The 17,597-nt window shown below is 39.7% G+C and overlaps 2 protein-coding genes across 3 annotated transcripts; both read left to right on the top strand.

Annotated features, from left to right (window-relative positions):
* Positions 1-3,536: 3,536 nt before the first annotated feature.
* On the top strand, positions 3,537-9,996 carry tiprl (TIP41, TOR signaling pathway regulator-like (S. cerevisiae)). The gene is made up of 8 exons (XM_063895213.1): positions 3,537-3,660; positions 4,460-4,587; positions 5,191-5,370; positions 5,994-6,093; positions 6,214-6,345; positions 7,014-7,109; positions 7,401-7,463; positions 8,673-9,996. Exons 2-8 carry the CDS (start codon positions 4,463-4,465, stop codon positions 8,802-8,804), a joined length of 828 nt encoding a protein of 275 aa, XP_063751283.1. The 5' UTR covers positions 3,537-3,660; positions 4,460-4,462; the 3' UTR covers positions 8,805-9,996.
* Positions 9,997-11,033: 1,037 nt separating this feature from the next.
* Positions 11,034-16,843, top strand: ska2 (spindle and kinetochore associated complex subunit 2). 2 transcript variants are annotated; one of them, XM_063895215.1, is made up of 8 exons: positions 11,034-11,160; positions 12,984-13,076; positions 13,274-13,450; positions 14,170-14,241; positions 14,333-14,375; positions 14,858-14,984; position 15,212; positions 15,776-16,843. In XM_063895215.1, exons 1-8 carry the CDS (start codon positions 11,074-11,076, stop codon positions 15,899-15,901), a joined length of 726 nt encoding a protein of 241 aa, XP_063751285.1. In that variant the 5' UTR covers positions 11,034-11,073; the 3' UTR covers positions 15,902-16,843. The 2 variants fall into 2 exon arrangements, with proteins under 2 accessions (XP_063751285.1, XP_063751284.1); XM_063895214.1 differs by lacking the exon at position 15,212.
* The last annotated feature ends 754 nt before the right edge of the window (positions 16,844-17,597 follow it).

The following is a 17,597-nucleotide window of genomic DNA, read 5'->3' as shown; positions in this document are numbered from 1 at the left end:
TGACGTTCAGGGATTATAAAGTTTGCCAACTGTCACAGTCACTGGAAAGTTAAAGGATGGAACCATGGATGACCAACAGAACTGGATACAGCGTTGGAGGTGGGGCGCTGTTTATTCTTACGAAAGTTGCTCAGTGGCACATGAAGCTAAAATGGTCTGACACTAGAAAAAAATACCTGTATGTTCCAGCAATCTTCTGGCAATTGGGCCTATTGAGCATGTGCACTTTCGTTTTCCATAAGTCCTGCCTCCAATCCAGTCCGTCATGGCAGCGTCTTTGCAGGTCATGTCTTGCAGTCGTCTCCTAATGTGAAAAAGTCATTCAGGCCAATGTGGTCATGTGTCAAACACAGAAGTTGTTAAACCATTGTTTGGTAACTATGAAAATGGGCTTTAGCATACAGCTCACTTCATTGGGGCCTGAGTAGATCATTTAAATGATGCATGAAATGCCTCATCTTATGAGAATGCACAAAGACCATAATGAAAAAAGATTGAGTTAACAAAGTCAGTTGGTAACTTGATAACCGCCATTGTGGTACATGTTATCCCTTGGTAGGGTTATATATATGTTTTTGAACCAGCTAAGTCTTGTTTGATTAGCACCTAAAAAACATTGGTGGTCAGTTTTGTTTTCCTTTAATAAATGAAGGGACATGCAGTTGAGCCTCGGAGAGATTTAAATGCTCCCACTGCGCTCCGTCACATAAACATACTTGCCAACGAATCCAACCTTTACATAGGTTACACTGTGCTTATTTTGTATTGCTGAATAACACAATAACTACATTTTTTACAAGGCTGGGTCAAATACCTCTTTAATCAAATGCATAAGTGAGCTGCTATAGCTAACGTTAGATTGCCTTGGTAAAATTGCTAAGGGTGGTAGCCTCATGATTAGCGTGTAAAACAATTGCATCTAAGGGCGATTGTTACAATCTGTTAAGTAGGGTATTGTGAAATACCATCCAACATTTCCATCTAGCTCAGCCTCAAAAGAAAATGCCTTTTAGCTAGTCAGCTGTATTCATTCTGAAACTAGAAGGCAACCTTTCAGCCAATGATTCCTATGAAAAATGTTATATGATGACAAAATTGTGTCAAAATATTTAGAAAGTCTACACATTTTCCACTTCCTTTGCAGACAAATACACGCCAGTTTTTTCAAAAAGGGTTTGGTCTTTCGAAGTCGATGTACTTGCATGATTCTTGCTCTTATGAAATTGTATCTTCATGGTTGATTGAACTTAATGTAAATTGCTTTACACAAAAGCCTAAGCTAAATGTGTTTTACTTCAGAGCACTAATAAAATGTTTACCATCCAAGAATATTTCTTGAAAAGTTTGCGTGTCAACCAGTGGACAGGATGAACGTACGGTAGTCGGTCTGCATCTTATATGGTGAGATCTGGAAGACTTCCTGCATTGTCCCGGTGCCCAAGAAAACACGCCCAAGCACTCCAGGAGACAACAGGCCTGTAGCCCTGACCTCTCATGTCATGAAGATCTTTGAGAGACTGATCCTGCAGCATCTCGCACCCCTTGTATGTGACTCCCTGGACCCTCTACAGTTTGCCTACCAGGTCAACATCAGTGTAGAGGATGCCCTCATCTACATTAACACAGAGCCAACTCACACCTGGAGAAGCCGCACAGCTCACTAAGAATCCTGTTCTTCGACTTCTCCAGCACCTGCAACACCATCCAGCCACACCTGCTCGCTGAGAAGCTGTCACTGATGCAGGTGGGATGCTTGGTGGCCTGGATTACTAACTACCTCACCAGCAGACCTCAGTATGTCAGACTGCAGGGCAGCGTGTCTGATGTGCTGGTGAGCAACACTGGAGCCCCCCAAGGAACTGTGCTGTCACCATTCCTGTTCACATTCTACACCTCTGACTTCTGCTTCAACTCCGGCTCATGCCACCTACAGAAGTTCTCTGATGACTCCTCCATCGTCAGCTGCATCACCGATGACAATGAGGAGGAGTACAGGGCCCTGGTGGAGAACTTTGTAGGCTTGTGTGACAACAACCACCTCCAGCTCAACATCAGCAAGACTAAGGAGCTGGTGGTGGACTTCAGGCGGAGCACGAAGAGATCTGTAACCCCATCACCATCAGGGGGGAGGAGATAGGGATGGTGAACACCTACAAGTTCCTGGGAGTGCACTTGAACAATAAACTGGACTGGACTGACAACACTGATGCTTTCTTCAGGAAGGGACAGAGCAAGCTGTTCTTCCTGAGGAGGCTCAGGTCCTTCAATGTGTGCACGAGGCTGCTGCAGACGTTCTACCAGTCTGTGCTGGCATGTGCTCTTCTTTGACGTAGTGTGCTGGGGGGGTAACACCAACAAAAGGGATGCTGACAGGCTGAACAAGCTCATGAGGAAGGCTAGCTCTGTTGATGGAGTTAAACAATCTGGAGGAGGTGACTGAGGGGAGGACGAGGAGGAAACTGGACAGTATCCTGGATAACCCCTCCCACCGCCACCATGCAGAGCTAGTGAAGATGAGGAGTATGTTTAGCCACAGACTCATCCTTCCTCGGCACAGCACTAAGCGCCTGGGAAACCCTTTGTGCTTGTAGCCATCAGACTGCACAACAAGGGGCTAACCATGTGACTCACTGACAATAACCCGGACTGCACATCAAGCCTGCACTTTTGCACAATAACTTTTACCCTTAACAATCCGGATACAAAATGTATCTATGTTCACTGAAGTCCTTAATTCCGTTTTTTGTCCAAACAGATACTTACCTGTACATCATTTTATTTTTGTTTTATTATCCTGTGTGAACCAAACTGTCCTGTTTTTCACTCTTATTCTGTTGCTGCTTAAACCACTGAATTTCCCCATGGGGATTAATAAAGGTATATTATATGTTGCATCAATAATATAACACCACACAGTAAATGGTGAATTTAAACTTACCAATGGAGTGAAATGTTTAAGTTTTGGATCTATTTCTTTTAATTTTTGTCAGAGGTAACGTGTTTCCGGTTTCAATTTAAGTATGGATATTCTATCCTTGCTTCAAAATGGTGGAACAAGCTCCCCATTGATATCAGGACAGCAAAATGTCTACACATCTTCCTTAACAAACTCAAAACCCACATGTTTTCACTACACTTTGGCCATTAAACCTAGCATATACAAAAAGTAAAGATTTTAATTTAATTGATTACTCAATTGAAACTAATGCAACAGCACTAAGTGATGATGCAAATGTACCTGCAAGGTTTTGCTGGTCCAAGCATGTTTTTTTCTGGTTTATTAAACTTATGGTAAAACGTCTGCTAAAATAAAATGTTTATGTTATATAATTAATTCATATAGTTTATTCTGCTGATATTATTCCACTGCAAAAAAAACAAAACAGTGTGGACTATCCAAAATAGACCTTACCGCTGATACATACCTGAACACGAATGCGGAACTTAGAAAATGTTATTACAAATAAAAGCCAAACAATGAAAGCTCTCTAATGAGCTCCACACAGAGAGGGCGGAAGCAGCGACATCAGGGGGCGGCTCTGCGGTACACCAGCAGGATGAGCACCGGAACCTCAGCGTGAGCGTGGAAAACATAACCGGACAGTTTACAGCGGCGCACTCTAGTAGCCTCCATGACAGCTAACAGTTGACAACACTAAGGTAAACAGGCTTCCTTTATTAAATGTAACACTACCTTGTAATAAGCAGCTGCAGTACATTTAATATGCTGTCAGAAACAAAGCGGATTCATGAGGAACAGTCTTCCAAAATAAAATAAAGTCAAATGTATTCATGAAGCAGAAGAAATAGCGTTAGGTATTTTTCATGAAATTAGCGCAGCCTTACAACGAAAGTATAATTTTCTTATTATTCCAATGGTGTATTGAAAAAATGGTGTTCGGGTTAAAAAAAATAAAAAACACACACAAGCAGCCGAACCGAGTCTTAGAAAAGTGAATACATCATTCAGCTAGCCATGGACAGATGTAGCATTGGATTAATCACAACCACCTCAATTCAGCGTTAGTGTAGTTTAAAGGTGGGAGAACATAGCAGTCACAGCTGAAGTGTGTTAATATGTGATCATGTTCTAATATGACACTAAGGACAGTGGTTGATTTGGCTTTATCACTTTGTATTGAATTGTAATTCATTTTCTTCTTATTTTTTGGTTTGTATGCGTTTTCACCTTACCTTGCCATGTCTTGTAAATAATAGTATCTGGAATATTAGATCTGCAGTTTGACCTCCCCCCAGACCCTTAGAAAGTTGCAGGTCCAAACCTGCGGAACATATCTGTAAACCATGCTGATGTTATTAAACATTTTTTAACATGCACTTGTGGAGGGGAGGGGGTTGACCTGCACCAAGCCCTAACCTCAAGCCCATCCCAGTTAGTGTATCTTTACCACAGTAGCCAATCCTGATGACTGACAGCCTTTGATGATATATTTTGCAGTTAATGTTGGCCTCTCTGTCCACGATGATGTCACATGGCTTTAAGAGCAGTAAGCAGGACTTCACATTTGGACCATGGAAAGTGACTGCAGCCAGGAACCACATCATGAAGTCCAAAGACATTGAAAGGTGAGATATTCCTCTTAATGTGCGCACCAGATACTCATTGGTCTTCTGACTTTTCCTTGTTAAACTCTGTTGAGTTCGCCATTAAATCAACTTGTGCAGCCCAGGTACACTCAACACAGCAGATAATAATTGTAGTGTAGCATAAATGTGTATAAGGTATTGCACTGATTGACAGTTATACAACAATTAAAACAACTTACTTAGACCCAGTTTTGAAAATCTGAAGCTCCAACCTGGGTACCATATACATGTGTCATCCCCTCTGTCTGCCCTTTTCAACTCGCAATAAAGGCACTCGTGGCCAAAAATAAACTTTAAAAAAAAATCTTCCTTGTATGCCATTGTGGGTCCTTCAGACCTTTTGACAGACAGCATGAGGTACCACAAAGATTCTGTAACCACGTGTAAATGAACTACAAATATGGCTATATATTTATGCTTGTACCACATGGGTAATATTTGCAAAACATCTCTTGAGTAGATGAAAAATGTCTGCTGACTGACAGACATTAATCTCCTGTCAAATTATGTCCTGGAATTGAGTTTTTAACGTTCCTCTCACTATAAACAAAATAACATTAAGTATATTAAATCAACCTCCAGGTTAGGGGTGGAGATGAACATGCCCTCCCTTCCAGAGATGCTGTTTGGGGACAACATCCTGCGCATCCAACACAGCGACGGCTACGGCATCGAATTTAACGCCATCGATGCCCTCCGGAGAGTCAACAACATGGAGGATGCTGTGAAGGTGGCCTGTGCTCAGGAGTGGCAGGAGAGCAGGTAAATGAGCAATTTATTAGCACATTTGAGGTGCTGCTGTTTAGGCAAGAAACCAAATCTTTTTCCTCCTTTCACCCACTGTCTGAAACAACAGCATAGTGTTCTGCTCTGTTGTGATTAGTCAAAGTGTAGATATGTGTTGGGAAACTACCGCCCCTTAGCCTATCACGTAATATGTGTTGGAGCTCTAGCAAATAGAAGCGCGAGTGTTACATAGTGATGTCATTATGTTACTGAAGTAGTAAAAGGAGTCCAATGGAGGTTTTTCAGGCAGGGGGGAAGAGTGTGTGGGAGAGAAACTCCCTCTGAAGGAACCAAGGAATACATGCACAAGCTCCTCCTGTGGTACACGTTATGTGTCTGTCCTCATTTCGCCACCGTTTACACATGTCTGTCCATGCAGGTTTGTTTAATTATTGGAAGAGATTAGCTCTTCATGTTGGAGCAGGGATTTACATGTATGATGCAATTCAAATCTAGAATTCTAAATATGTTATATAATAGCTAATGTGTGCAGGTTTTGAATTGAAAACCAAAGTAAAAAACACGTAAAGCCGTTAATTCCCAGAGACACAAAGAATGGGACCTGTGTAGCTAACACAAGCTCTGTGGTCTTCTTTCAGGGCGGATTCTGAACACTCCAAAGAGGTAGTGAGACCCTACGACTGGACATACACCACAGACTACAGAGGCACTCTTTTAGGGGAGAGCCTGCAGATGAAGGTGGGTCATTTCCAGTGATTGAATGGACACATCAACACCTCAGTGATGTGGACCACTACCTTCGAGTATTGTCCAGCTCCTCCTCCCCCTGTGCTTCATGTCTCTGTGTTTCCTGTGCAGGTGGTGAAGACAGAGGAGCGTATCGACATGGAGAAGCTGAAGGCTCGGGAACAGATCATGTTCTTCGACGAGGTGCTGCTGTTTGAGGACGAGCTTCACGACCACGGCGTCTCCATGATCAGCGGGAAAATTGTGAGTGCTGCATTGATTGTTTTTTTTACTTATTCAATATTACCATGTTCAGTCAAGGTACAAAAAAATCTAAGTGAGTTAAAGCACCAACAAAAAGTACAAATACAGATCACAATAGAATTTAGTATAAGCATTTTAAAATTTGTTGATGAGAAATTGCTCTAAGAAGATTTGGGTTCAGTCCTGTCCATATTTTAATACCAATTATGATGTAATGGTTGTTCGACACCTCCTTCTAGAAAGTGTTTGTTTGCCTCGTAGTTGGGTTTTTGCTGACTTTAATTTGGAGTCTGTTTAACAGCTGATACTATTGAACGGATAGAACCAGATTTAGCGACAATGAAAAGGAAGATTTCAGCCACAGTCTGTGTAAGTTGCAGTCCCTTATTTACTATGGGGAGTTTCTCTGAGAGCCACAGCACATCACAGTTACTCACATTCAGACCTGCAAACTGCCCACAATGCAGTCAGCTACTGAAACCTCCCCACAGGTGAATTCTGGGAAAGGCGGAAAATCAGAAGGCATAATTCAGTGTTGGGATTTGTCTAGGACAAGGACATATCATGACATGATGATTCAGTTAAATATCCCAATATGGGATTGTATTATTTCTACATAAGTGGAACAAATGTGATCAGTAACATGTTGCTGTGTGTTGTTGACACAGAGGGTGATGCCCACCAGTTTCTTCTTGTTGCTGCGTTTCTTCCTACGAGTGGACGGAGTGCTGATCAGAATAAACGACACGCGACTGTATCACGAGGTACGTTTACTTCCTCCAGCCAGGGTACAGTGCATGGTTTAATAAGGGGCAAGCCGTATCATTTAAATATGGCTCAAGTTACATTAAATACAGTTTATATAGTTCTACACTATATACATGTTATATCTGTATAAAATCTGCACATTTATATTTAAACTTTGTATATTTCATAAAATATAGCAACTGTCATAAAACTCAATTAACCTTTTAATTTAAGAATTCTGTTTCTGATCGTCCACACTCACGAAGGCTTTAATGAGTAAAGACTGGTGATTCTGTTTCTGATTCCAGGCGGGAGCGAATTACATGCTACGAGAGTTCAGCACAAGAGAAAGTAAAATAGGAGATCTTAAGGTGAGCTGTGACACGACACTGGTAAAAAAGCAGGCCATGTCTCATGGTAATCATTTATTAAAGGGTTTATGTCCCTAGCTTTCTATATGCTATCACTCCTTTTTTTTATCCCGCTATCATTACAATTTATTTAGCTGTTTCTTCAATTCGCTCGTCTAACACATAGTCAGTATTAAACAGTAGAACCTGCATAGAATATCATAAAGTCCTACTGTATATCATTGTAAAGCCAACACTATAATGATCTGCGAGTCACAAGACACTGAGGACCACATATATTGCCCTTCACATTAAATTATGGATAGTTCCACCACAAAAAGCAAGGAAAGAGCTTTAAGGGATAATGTTCAAAGAGGCGGTGATTAATAAATGTAAATCACAAAAAAATCCTCCTCAGCAACGGTCAATATTTTGCTTAGCAGCGGTGTGTTATCGAGCATTAACAACCTTAGAAATCAGAATCGAGTAGCATTGTTTTTTGAAAGAACATTTAATCTTATATGTTTTCTTACCAAGCCTTTCTGTGGTCATAACATGTTTTACATACCCTGCTCAGCTGGCTGAATCTTCAGCCTCTAAAGAATTTTTCAACGTTTTAATTGGAATGTACATACAAAAGAAAACTCTGTCCCTTCATTTTTTCTAAATCCTGCCTTTTCTACAATATTTGTAGATATTTATTCATATAAAAAACATAATTTGGGTAAAGAAAGTAATCATTCATTTTGAATGTAACATTTGGTTATCAGCAGACTTGATGCACGGTATGTGTATATGTGTACAGAATGTTGAAGGAATTAGTCCTAAAACCTGGAAATGAGTTAGCATTTGACCGCTTCCTGTTCCCTTGTCTCAACAGTTATTTGAACGTGTTTATGTTTAGATGCCTGAAATAAGGTCTGTAGTTAACACAACCTTAAGAAATATTCAGCCATGTGACCGTGATGTACTTTGTTTATAGCCTAAGGTTAGCTTTTTAACTTAGGTGGAACAAAAGGTGTAAGTATCATAAACATGGGTTGGCCACAGAGCTTATTTTTTCTGCACTATTCCAAAACTCAACATCACAAATCCATGGCTTTTTGTCAAGGGAGCCTTTTCAATGCTTTTCATCACTTCACCACTCTATTTAAACATCTAAAATATTGAAGCTTCCTATGAGGTGCTGCATTTCCTGTGGTCAATTGAACGTGTCCCTCTCTCTGTCAGAATGTTCCCGCTGCACTGTACACGGATCCTAATGAGATCGCCCAGCACCTAACACTGAAGCTGACGGAGTGTGAGAAGCTGGAGATGCCTGCGATGTCGCCTCAGAGAGCTGTTAATGACGTCCTCCAGTGACCGCCATACTAATATGTCACATTGATGTGTTGCATGATAACAAAATGGAATAGTAGTCTTAACCCACATCCTTCTTAGTTACATAACAAACATCCCCCTCAAATATCTGTACAGGAATAGTTTTTATATGTGCCACTATGATGGTCCTTAAATTCCTGCCACTTGTTTCAGTGTTCACAGTGCAGCGTGATGCGCTATAATATCAAGGAACCTTTAACCCTACTTAAATGCTTTGGCCTAACTTCTGGCTCTGTTCATATTTGAACAGATTTTGTTTTATGATACATTTTTTTTCACTGCCTTTGACATGAAAAGGCTTGCTAGTGTAGCTGTCTCATGCTTGTTATATCAGTATATCGAAAATGTGTTTGTAGAAAAAGTAACACAAACAGCACTGTATTTTCTGAAGTCAAAGTCGTAAAGAATTTCTGTAAATATGTCTACTGTATTTTCTACGGTGACTTATGGAACGTAAAGAAGTGTGTTCTCCATTGGCAGTCCAAAACCTCCAGGATCTTTGCGAATGTGTCCCATATGGCCAAATATACATTCTGTTTGTGCAAAAATATCTGGCTTGCTTTGCTAATGCTGGATACTTGTTTTCTTTTTACAGTGTTTGTGACGTTTGAACTGTAAAAATGCATTTCTACTAGTAATAATTATTTGAATGAATTTCCACATTCAACACAAATAGATTTTCATTGTTAATTTGCTTCTGCATTGACCTGCGTTTAGTTTCACTTAAGTATCAGAATGGACCATGGAACAAAATGAGCAAATGTGGTGATATCAAATGTGTTTAATTTAATGAGGAACTGTTAATAAATACTATACATAAATATAGGGTTATTCATCCTACAGGATGATTAATTGAGTAGTGACAAAAAGACAGAAACGGTTGTTTTTTTTTTAAACACAAGAAAGAAAGAACCACAGGGAGAGAGGAACTAACACATAGTGGGTTTGGGTCTTTGCTATGGGTATCAGGACAATAAAACAACTTCAGAACAATGTCAACTAAATTGCATAACTCCACAAATACCATGTTTTGTGTGTAGAATAGACTTATTTTTGTGTTGTATGTCTATGTTTCTGTGAATGAAGTCCTCAAAAAGTTCTGCTGTAAGGCTTGGTGCTGATTTTGATTGTTGACAACACACTAGGCAAAATGAAGAGGTGATGTGATGGTAAAGTATCTGTCTACAGTGTTGTTTTTAAGGGTTAAGCACGAAGGTGTAAATGTGGACTTAAGAAGTATAGCGCCCTCTTGTGGCAGACAGTGAACTATGAATGGATTACAGGTTAGAGTTCCACAATTCTAACTCTAACCACTAGATATTATATTTGAGTTTGGACGGAAAAGGAGATACGAAGGAATATTTGAGTTAATGTGTTTAAAATCTGAGACGGAAACGTTTCAATGGTTTTCTTAGTCCTTTAGGGATTCCTGGTGTCATGGGGTTAAAGGCACCAACGATGATCCAGCTCTATCTCCCTCTCAAGTCAGTTGTAGTAAAACTTTTTGGTAAAACTGGACTTTCCCACAAACTGACCCTGGGCAGTTACGATTGGTGGTCACGCCTCCTCCTCTGCTGAACACCAGTGCCCCCCCAGGGTTGTGTGCTAACACAGTACACCCACGACCATCATTGGCCAGATTTCTAACAAACAACAGTCTTCATATAAAGAGGAAATCAACAATTTTACTCCACTTAAGCATAACCAAGGAACTGATCATTGATTTAGGAAAAAAGGAAAAGACATACACCCCTATACACCAGTGGCGCAAAAAAGGAAGTGAAAAGATTTAAGTTTCTGAATATCAGCAACAACAAAAAAAACAATACATGGTTATCACGTCTAGTGAAAAAAGCCAGTTCGGTCTGCTGCCTCCTTGCAAAAGATACCGTCCTATACCACCAGACTACATAGAACAGTATTTATTCATCAATCTATCTTTCATGTTCACTATTAAAAAATAGTTATATTTTTGGTGTCTACCGTGCAACCGTGCAAAAGGAAAAAATAAATGTAAAACATAAATGTTATAAGGGCTGTTATATAGAGCATATGTTATTCCGAAAAAAAGTGTATTGTATGCTGTTTACAATTAAATTGAATTAAAATAATCCGCTCACCCCATTTTAAAGTGTTCAATTGATGAAATACACTTTGTTAATAAAGTTGTACTAAAAAAATGCAGCCATTCCACAAAAAGAGACGGGCAGCAATATGGCGACCACGCACAGCCGTCCAATCAGCTTCCTCCATGCATAACAGCTGGCCAATGACAGAGTCTGCATCAGGCTGGAAACTATTCAACATGGAGACAACAGTTGAGAAGCTAGAGGCGATGGTAAGCTCAGTGTAAAACTATTTTATTTTCCCTTGTATTCATCTTCTGAAAGTGCCTCTAATCTTTGTTGAACGATATCAGAAATATTTAGCAGCTCGTTGTATCCGAAGAGTTATTCGTCCTCCAAGAGCAAGAGCAGGCATCTCATGATTTTCTCTTTTTATTAATAAACAATTCAAACACATTTGCGCCATTCAGCTGCCTGTCTAAGTGCAGTACATTTCATCACCTAGTTTGTTAAAACCTCCATTTCACTAGATAACTAATGTTATTGCGTCGGGGGAAAGCCAAAAAAGATGCTTTGTGAATTCGCTTCCTTGCTGCTGTTTTCAACATGTAATAACATGGCCACCATTAAAGCAGCGGTCAGTGAACACAGCTGGCCGCAGACAGCACTGAAACAGGGAGCATTCACGAACACTCATTTTCACGATAGCTTAAAAATATATTTATTTCTTATTTTTACGATAATGCTTGTAAGCAGTGGTGGAAATTTCACAAAATTACTGTACTTAAAAAAGGAGTAAGTAAAAATGGAGGTATTTTACTGGAGTATTTTCACAATATGCTACTTCATACTTTTACCCCACATTTTGTAGGCAAATGTTGTACTTAATACCCGACTACTATTGATTTACAGACTTAGTTATTAGCTAATTCGCAGATGCATATTATTAATACAAACATATAAATCAGCTTATACATTATCACATATTATTAATCTTCATAGTAGTATTTAAATTAAAGAAAAATAAACCCCACTTCGCAACATTGCAGTGGTGAACACACAAGTTCATCAATACATTTAATAAAACAATTACAAATATGACGTTATCTTTTGGTACTTACAGTATATTTAGCTACCAATACCCTTTTTTTTTGTACAATCAAGAATGTAGGACTTTTACTTGTAACTGAGTATTGTTTCACTGTATTGCTACTTGTACTGAAGTAAATATTCTGTGTACTCCTTCCACCTCTGCTTGTAAGAGACTCCTTTGTAATGACTCTATGGGTAGCAAAGTATGATTTCAAATGTGTTTTTGTGTTTGGTTGAGGTTGTAGGGGTCTGTTTATAATTGGGCCTCTAAATGACACTTACACTTCACTAAGGATAGTTTGAGCAGTGCCTCTTATACTGTACCGCTGATGGCCCTTCTAGAAAAGCAGTGCAACGTTAGAAGGGCAATGGCCAGAAATGGTTACAAGCAAGGTAACGTTTTCATACACTTGAGCTGTTGGCAGGTGCTCTGACTTCATTGCACTACTGTATCAGACAGCTAGCAGTGCAATAGTATTGTCAAAGCATCTGAAAACTGCAAAGAGCGGCTGCACCTAAACATTTACATTTCTACACTCTGTTGGATTGTTGTGTTGCAAAAATAGATATTCGGCATGTTTAAGTCATAGAACACATACAGGCATCAGTATTTCTGTTTGTTGGCTTCTCACCTACCACATTTTAACATTATCTGTTTAAAACGGCCAAAATAATAACTGATAGGTAACTGCTGCGCTGACTTCTTTATGGCACAGAATTTCTTGAATATAAATCAGTTAGTGTAGCAAACCCAGCTTAACAGATGATCACACTTTCATCACCATTTCAACCACAAGGCTTCAAACAGCATACAGTGGTGTTAATATGTGGAGATTATCCTGCTGATCAAAACGTGTAAGTATCATAAATGTTTGATTGCCAAAGATATTGTCTTCTGTAAAATTCATAAATCCAATGGAAAAACAAATAGCTTTTCATATTGCATATTGCTCATATGTTCACCGCATGTAGTACCAAAACATTAAGCTGAGTGTCTTTGCAGTTCCTCAAGTCGGAGGCAGACCTGGAGTACATTGAGAAGCGGCTGAAGCTGGACTTCCTCAACAAAGCTTCAGCGAATGGATGTCCCACTGAGGTAATGGAATAACAGCAGCTATTTCTTCTAGCTTTTTTACTCAACTAAAGATAGGACGGAGTCTGCAGGAGTTTAAACTGTCAGCTTCAAATACAATATATCAACATGTAACTACGCTGTTCATGCAATTTTGACCACTGGACACTATACATGACGAAACCATAAGCAACGTGTTAATCTCTGCTGTGTTCCTGCAGGAGAACCCGGCAGTGATGCTGGAGAACCTAAGGGCCATCAAAGCCAAACACACAGCGCTGTGCTCGCAGGTGAAGGAGATTGCAGAGGCACAGAAAGAATCCATGGACTCCATCAGAAACAACCTGAGCACGGCCATGGAGCTGGTACAACACTTCCAGCAGACCACTGATGTGCAGGTACCCACACTGTGTACTATACTGTATACAGAAAGTAGAGGAAAGTGAACGATTGTCACACAGTGGATAATGGTCTTTTACCACAATGATTATGTTACTGTTGACTTCTAATGGACATGCTTCCTGTCATCGACAGTTTTCTAAAGACATTTGCGAGCACATGTACACGCAAATGTCAGCAGATAACTATTATACAAAAGATTGTCAGTCACAAATGGAAGATGCATTTTCTAAATGGAAATGAAATGCACTCCTCCTGCAGGCTGTGGTGTTGTTGAAATATCCATAAGGTGCCAAATTGTAAAACCAATGCAGCTTAATTTATAATAGCTTTGTAATGTTTGAATTAAGGGATTCTGAACACAACAGATTCCGTTTCTAACTTGATCTGGAAAATAAAAATGGTATAGCGAGGAAAAATCCCCTCAACTCCAACCTACCTATACCTGCTTTCTCCTTATTCTTGGAGGATGGCGCTCAGATTTGTTGATCTACCAATATGAGATATCAACCCGCAAACATTCAGAAATGCTATTAAAGATTGATCTGGAACTCCTGAACCCAAATATTCTTACCAAAGCTAATTATTCTTAAAATGTACATATGATCGTATCACATAAGACATTCAATCATAATGAAAAAAACCTACCATTGCGTTTTATTATAGACAAATGTGTTGCAGCCGTGGGTAAAGACTGTTGACTGTTACCATGCTGCAGGTTGATCCATTGACAGAGTCAGAGCAGGAGTCGGCAGAGCTGCTGGATACATTTGTCGGGGAGACCCCAGAGGTGAGACATGATCAGCGTATGAATAACCTCTGATGACCATCTCATCTTCCAATGGCCATTGTCACACTAATGATTTCTGCTTTTCTTTCAGACGCCGCCTGCTGCAGCAGCGTTTACACCCCAGCAGTCACAGAGTGAGTCCAACTATTTCTGAATACTATACTATCCGTCCAGCACTTAAGTTGGAAGAGGACTAGGGCCACACAAGAATTTATTTTGGGGATAAACTCAAAGCTTTTTTCACATGTGGCCCTAATCCTGTTCTGTACATTACCTTTTTGTAAACACCTTCTTAGCTTTTTGGTTTTTGCAGCAGTCCCTGATATATAACACCTATACAGGAGGGTATACTGTATATTTGACATGTCAACTTTCAAGTTTGTTAACGTCTGTAGGACAAAATGAAATGTTCATCTTGTATGGGCTGAGACATGGAACACAGACACAATTATTGTTGCACTTGGTCAGTAGAGTCAGCATGTAGTACACAAGCTGTTCGATGGTTTTATAACCCACTTCCTGTCATCACTACTTGGTTTAGGATACCACTTAGTATGAGTGGAAGTGGGAAGTCCAACTGTGGGTGATATCTGTGTCTGTGTCTGTGTATCCGCAGGCTGTGAGTATGAGGAGCTGAGTGACGCCATGTTTGAGACTCTCCCTCTCAGCGTACGCGCCAACATCAAGCTGGCCGACCTCAACACGTTCTACCAGCAGCTGCAGCAGCACAGTGGCAAAGACAGGTCGGAGACACCGCAATGATTCCTTTGTATTTTCAGCACAGTACTGTAACATGTTAATATTTACACGGCTACCTCTTTAACACAGTGGTACCTCCTTTTGAAGAGATTGTGGGTGTATAAATCTGTTGGCAGGATTAATGCTGTTCTTGATGGTGTAGTACAGGAATGATTCCTGAAACTGTAAATTAGTTCGCTTTTTACCACTTTTCAGTTATCGCGTCTTTAAGTGTTTTTAACATGATTTGGTTAATCTTGTTCAACGACACACAATACGTCATTATATACTAAACTGGTTCATGTATGACACCTCTGTCATAAAAAGAGCGGTTGCTAACAAGTGGCTACATGAGAACGTCATCCTGCTGACCATTAGCCACCTTTAGCTTAGCGGTGGAGATGTGAAGCCATGTGACCTTGTGCCTACTAAAATACGTTATCACCGCACCACTGTATGAAACAGTCAACATTGCATCTTGTGATTGAAAAGCCTGCTGTTGGAATGATCAGGCCATAAGACCATAAGCGCATTCATAACCAACATATTTATTACTATGATAAGCAGTATTTTATTCCTGTACAGTGTCTCATTTCACATTCTGTCTTCAGCCTCATCTCATTCTGTTTTACATGTTTATAGTTTGGTTCTTACACATTTACCTGCACATTGGTCACTTGCAACATGTGTCTTAAATATATCTTTATGTTGCATTGTTGACTACACTGTAGCTACTGTGAATATGACAAAACCTTTGACTCTTTAATCAGCTGTGTGTGTCTCTTCCTCCCTGCAGTGCCCCCCTTGTGTGCAGAAGATGAAGCAGATGAAGATGAAGGTGAGCGATGCCAAGCTGAAGGCCCTGCAGCAGCTCTCTCTGGTGGAGCTGGACAAGAAGGGCCACGTCTGCCTCGTCATATGAGGCGCACCCGCACCCAGAGACTGTTGAGTGAGGGTGGGAGGTGTCTGTGGATTTGGCTGCTGCTCCATCTGGAGTAGTAGAGTTACTGAGGGCTCCCACATGTTTGTGGGTACATTGGCCATATTATCCGCCCTCATGCTGCTTCCTGTTGCAGTTTATTATTTGTGCAGGTGAATATAACAACAGGTTTGAAGCGTGATGGGTTTTCCAATGCTCAAGCTGCATCTGGTTTTTAATTAGGTGACATCTATAACTGACACACATCACTCAAGAACTTTGTCAAAGAATTTTAAGTTGAGATAAAGAGTGGCAATTATTGATAAATGTCTTTATGAGTGATGTTCCTTTACTTCACAGCAGTTTGACTGTATTATTCAGTCAAAAGGAATATATTTGTGTAACAAAGATGGAACCAAAAGCAGAATTGTTAATATTTAATATTAAACTTATACATTTCACTTCACAGGAAAACAGTCTTTGTAAATAATATTTTTTCCCCAAAACATTCCTAAACAGCACATTGGATAAAATAAAACAGCTCTTTCAAATGGCTCTAACGCTGAAAACTTTTTACCTGCTACATAAAAACTGATCTGTTTATATCAAAGGAATTTCTGAACACATTTTTTGAAAATGTAAATGAATACAGCTCTGTCTTTAATACTAGTAACCGTGCTTTAAAAGCCAAACATTCTTGTACATAACAGAACAAACACCATAAAGAACATTTCCTTGTTGGTCTGACTGATGAACAGGGAGCCTGGTCCTCACACACTCCTCCTGTACTGATTAAAAAAAGTAATTTATTTGTAATTTGTTTGATAAACGCATCCATTGTTCAGCTTTGTTATCAACTGTACAGATTGTGTTATGGAAGTGTGTTTTGTGCAGTCCTGCACTTTGGATACAAAGTCTATTTCAAATAAAACTGATTGTAAATACGCTTGATAATGGTGATTGTAATATAACTGCTAATGGTAGCTAACAGATACATACTAATGCTGTAAATAAGGAAACTGCAGTTTGTGGAATACTCCTTTCCTACCTTTGACTTGCCTTGTGCACTCACAGTATTATAGTTTGTGTGTAGCCTTGGTATTTCTTAAACACACTATTTATAAATCTTAATAAAGTTTACCAGTTGGGACAGTCTTCAGGTGGTGGGGCTGTGAGTGTGAATGGTCTCCAAATGGGTCTCAATCATCATCATTGTCCACCCCCTCTCCTCAGTCTGTCCTTCAAACAGCTGAATCCTAAACAAGGGAGGCACTGCATTAGTTCATGTTTTCTATTGTGCAGTTACACAGAGATGAATTGAAATAGAATTCAAACAATAACTTTTAGGGGCACTGAACCCATGCTCATCCTGTAGGGCTGCAAGATTTGTGAAAAAACAAATGATTTTATTTTGACCTATAATGCAATTGCGATATGATTGAAAATATAAGGGGATGGATTCATTATGCATCATAATTCTCATTACTGAAAGATCTATAACATTTAAGTGTGCTTTTTTTATCAGTACGAAACAAATACAGTATGGGCGGGGATATCTGTGTCTCCCATTCATTCTAACACATATTTAGTAAGTATATTAAGTATTGTGTTTCCTGCAGTTTGAATATAACACCATTCCATGTTGTGATTTCTTAGATGTACAATAGTGGTGCAGCCTGTCTGTACATGACACTCACAA

The sequence above is a fragment of the Eleginops maclovinus genome, chromosome 11 (genome assembly GCF_036324505.1).
Source record: "Eleginops maclovinus isolate JMC-PN-2008 ecotype Puerto Natales chromosome 11, JC_Emac_rtc_rv5, whole genome shotgun sequence".
NCBI lineage: Eukaryota > Metazoa > Chordata > Actinopteri > Perciformes > Eleginopidae > Eleginops > Eleginops maclovinus.
This window is presented reverse-complemented; position numbering and strand designations above follow the sequence as displayed.

Bases quoted from the DNA above. Each gene is read 5' to 3' on its own strand.
- tiprl (XM_063895213.1), top strand. From the start codon at position 4,463: ATGTTGGCCTCTCTGTCCACGATGATGTCACATGGCTTTAAGAGCAGT. The intron at 6,094-6,213 runs GTGGGTCATTTC...TTTCCTGTGCAG, and splicing joins GGGAGAGCCTGCAGATGAAG to GTGGTGAAGACAGAGGAGCG. The intron at 7,110-7,400 runs GTACGTTTACTT...TTCTGATTCCAG, and splicing joins ACACGCGACTGTATCACGAG to GCGGGAGCGAATTACATGCT.
- ska2 (XM_063895215.1), top strand. From the start codon at position 11,074: ATGCATAACAGCTGGCCAATGACAGAGTCTGCATCAGGCTGGAAACTA. The intron at 13,451-14,169 runs GTACCCACACTG...ACCATGCTGCAG, and splicing joins AGCAGACCACTGATGTGCAG to GTTGATCCATTGACAGAGTC. The intron at 14,242-14,332 runs GTGAGACATGAT...CTTTTCTTTCAG, and splicing joins TTGTCGGGGAGACCCCAGAG to ACGCCGCCTGCTGCAGCAGC.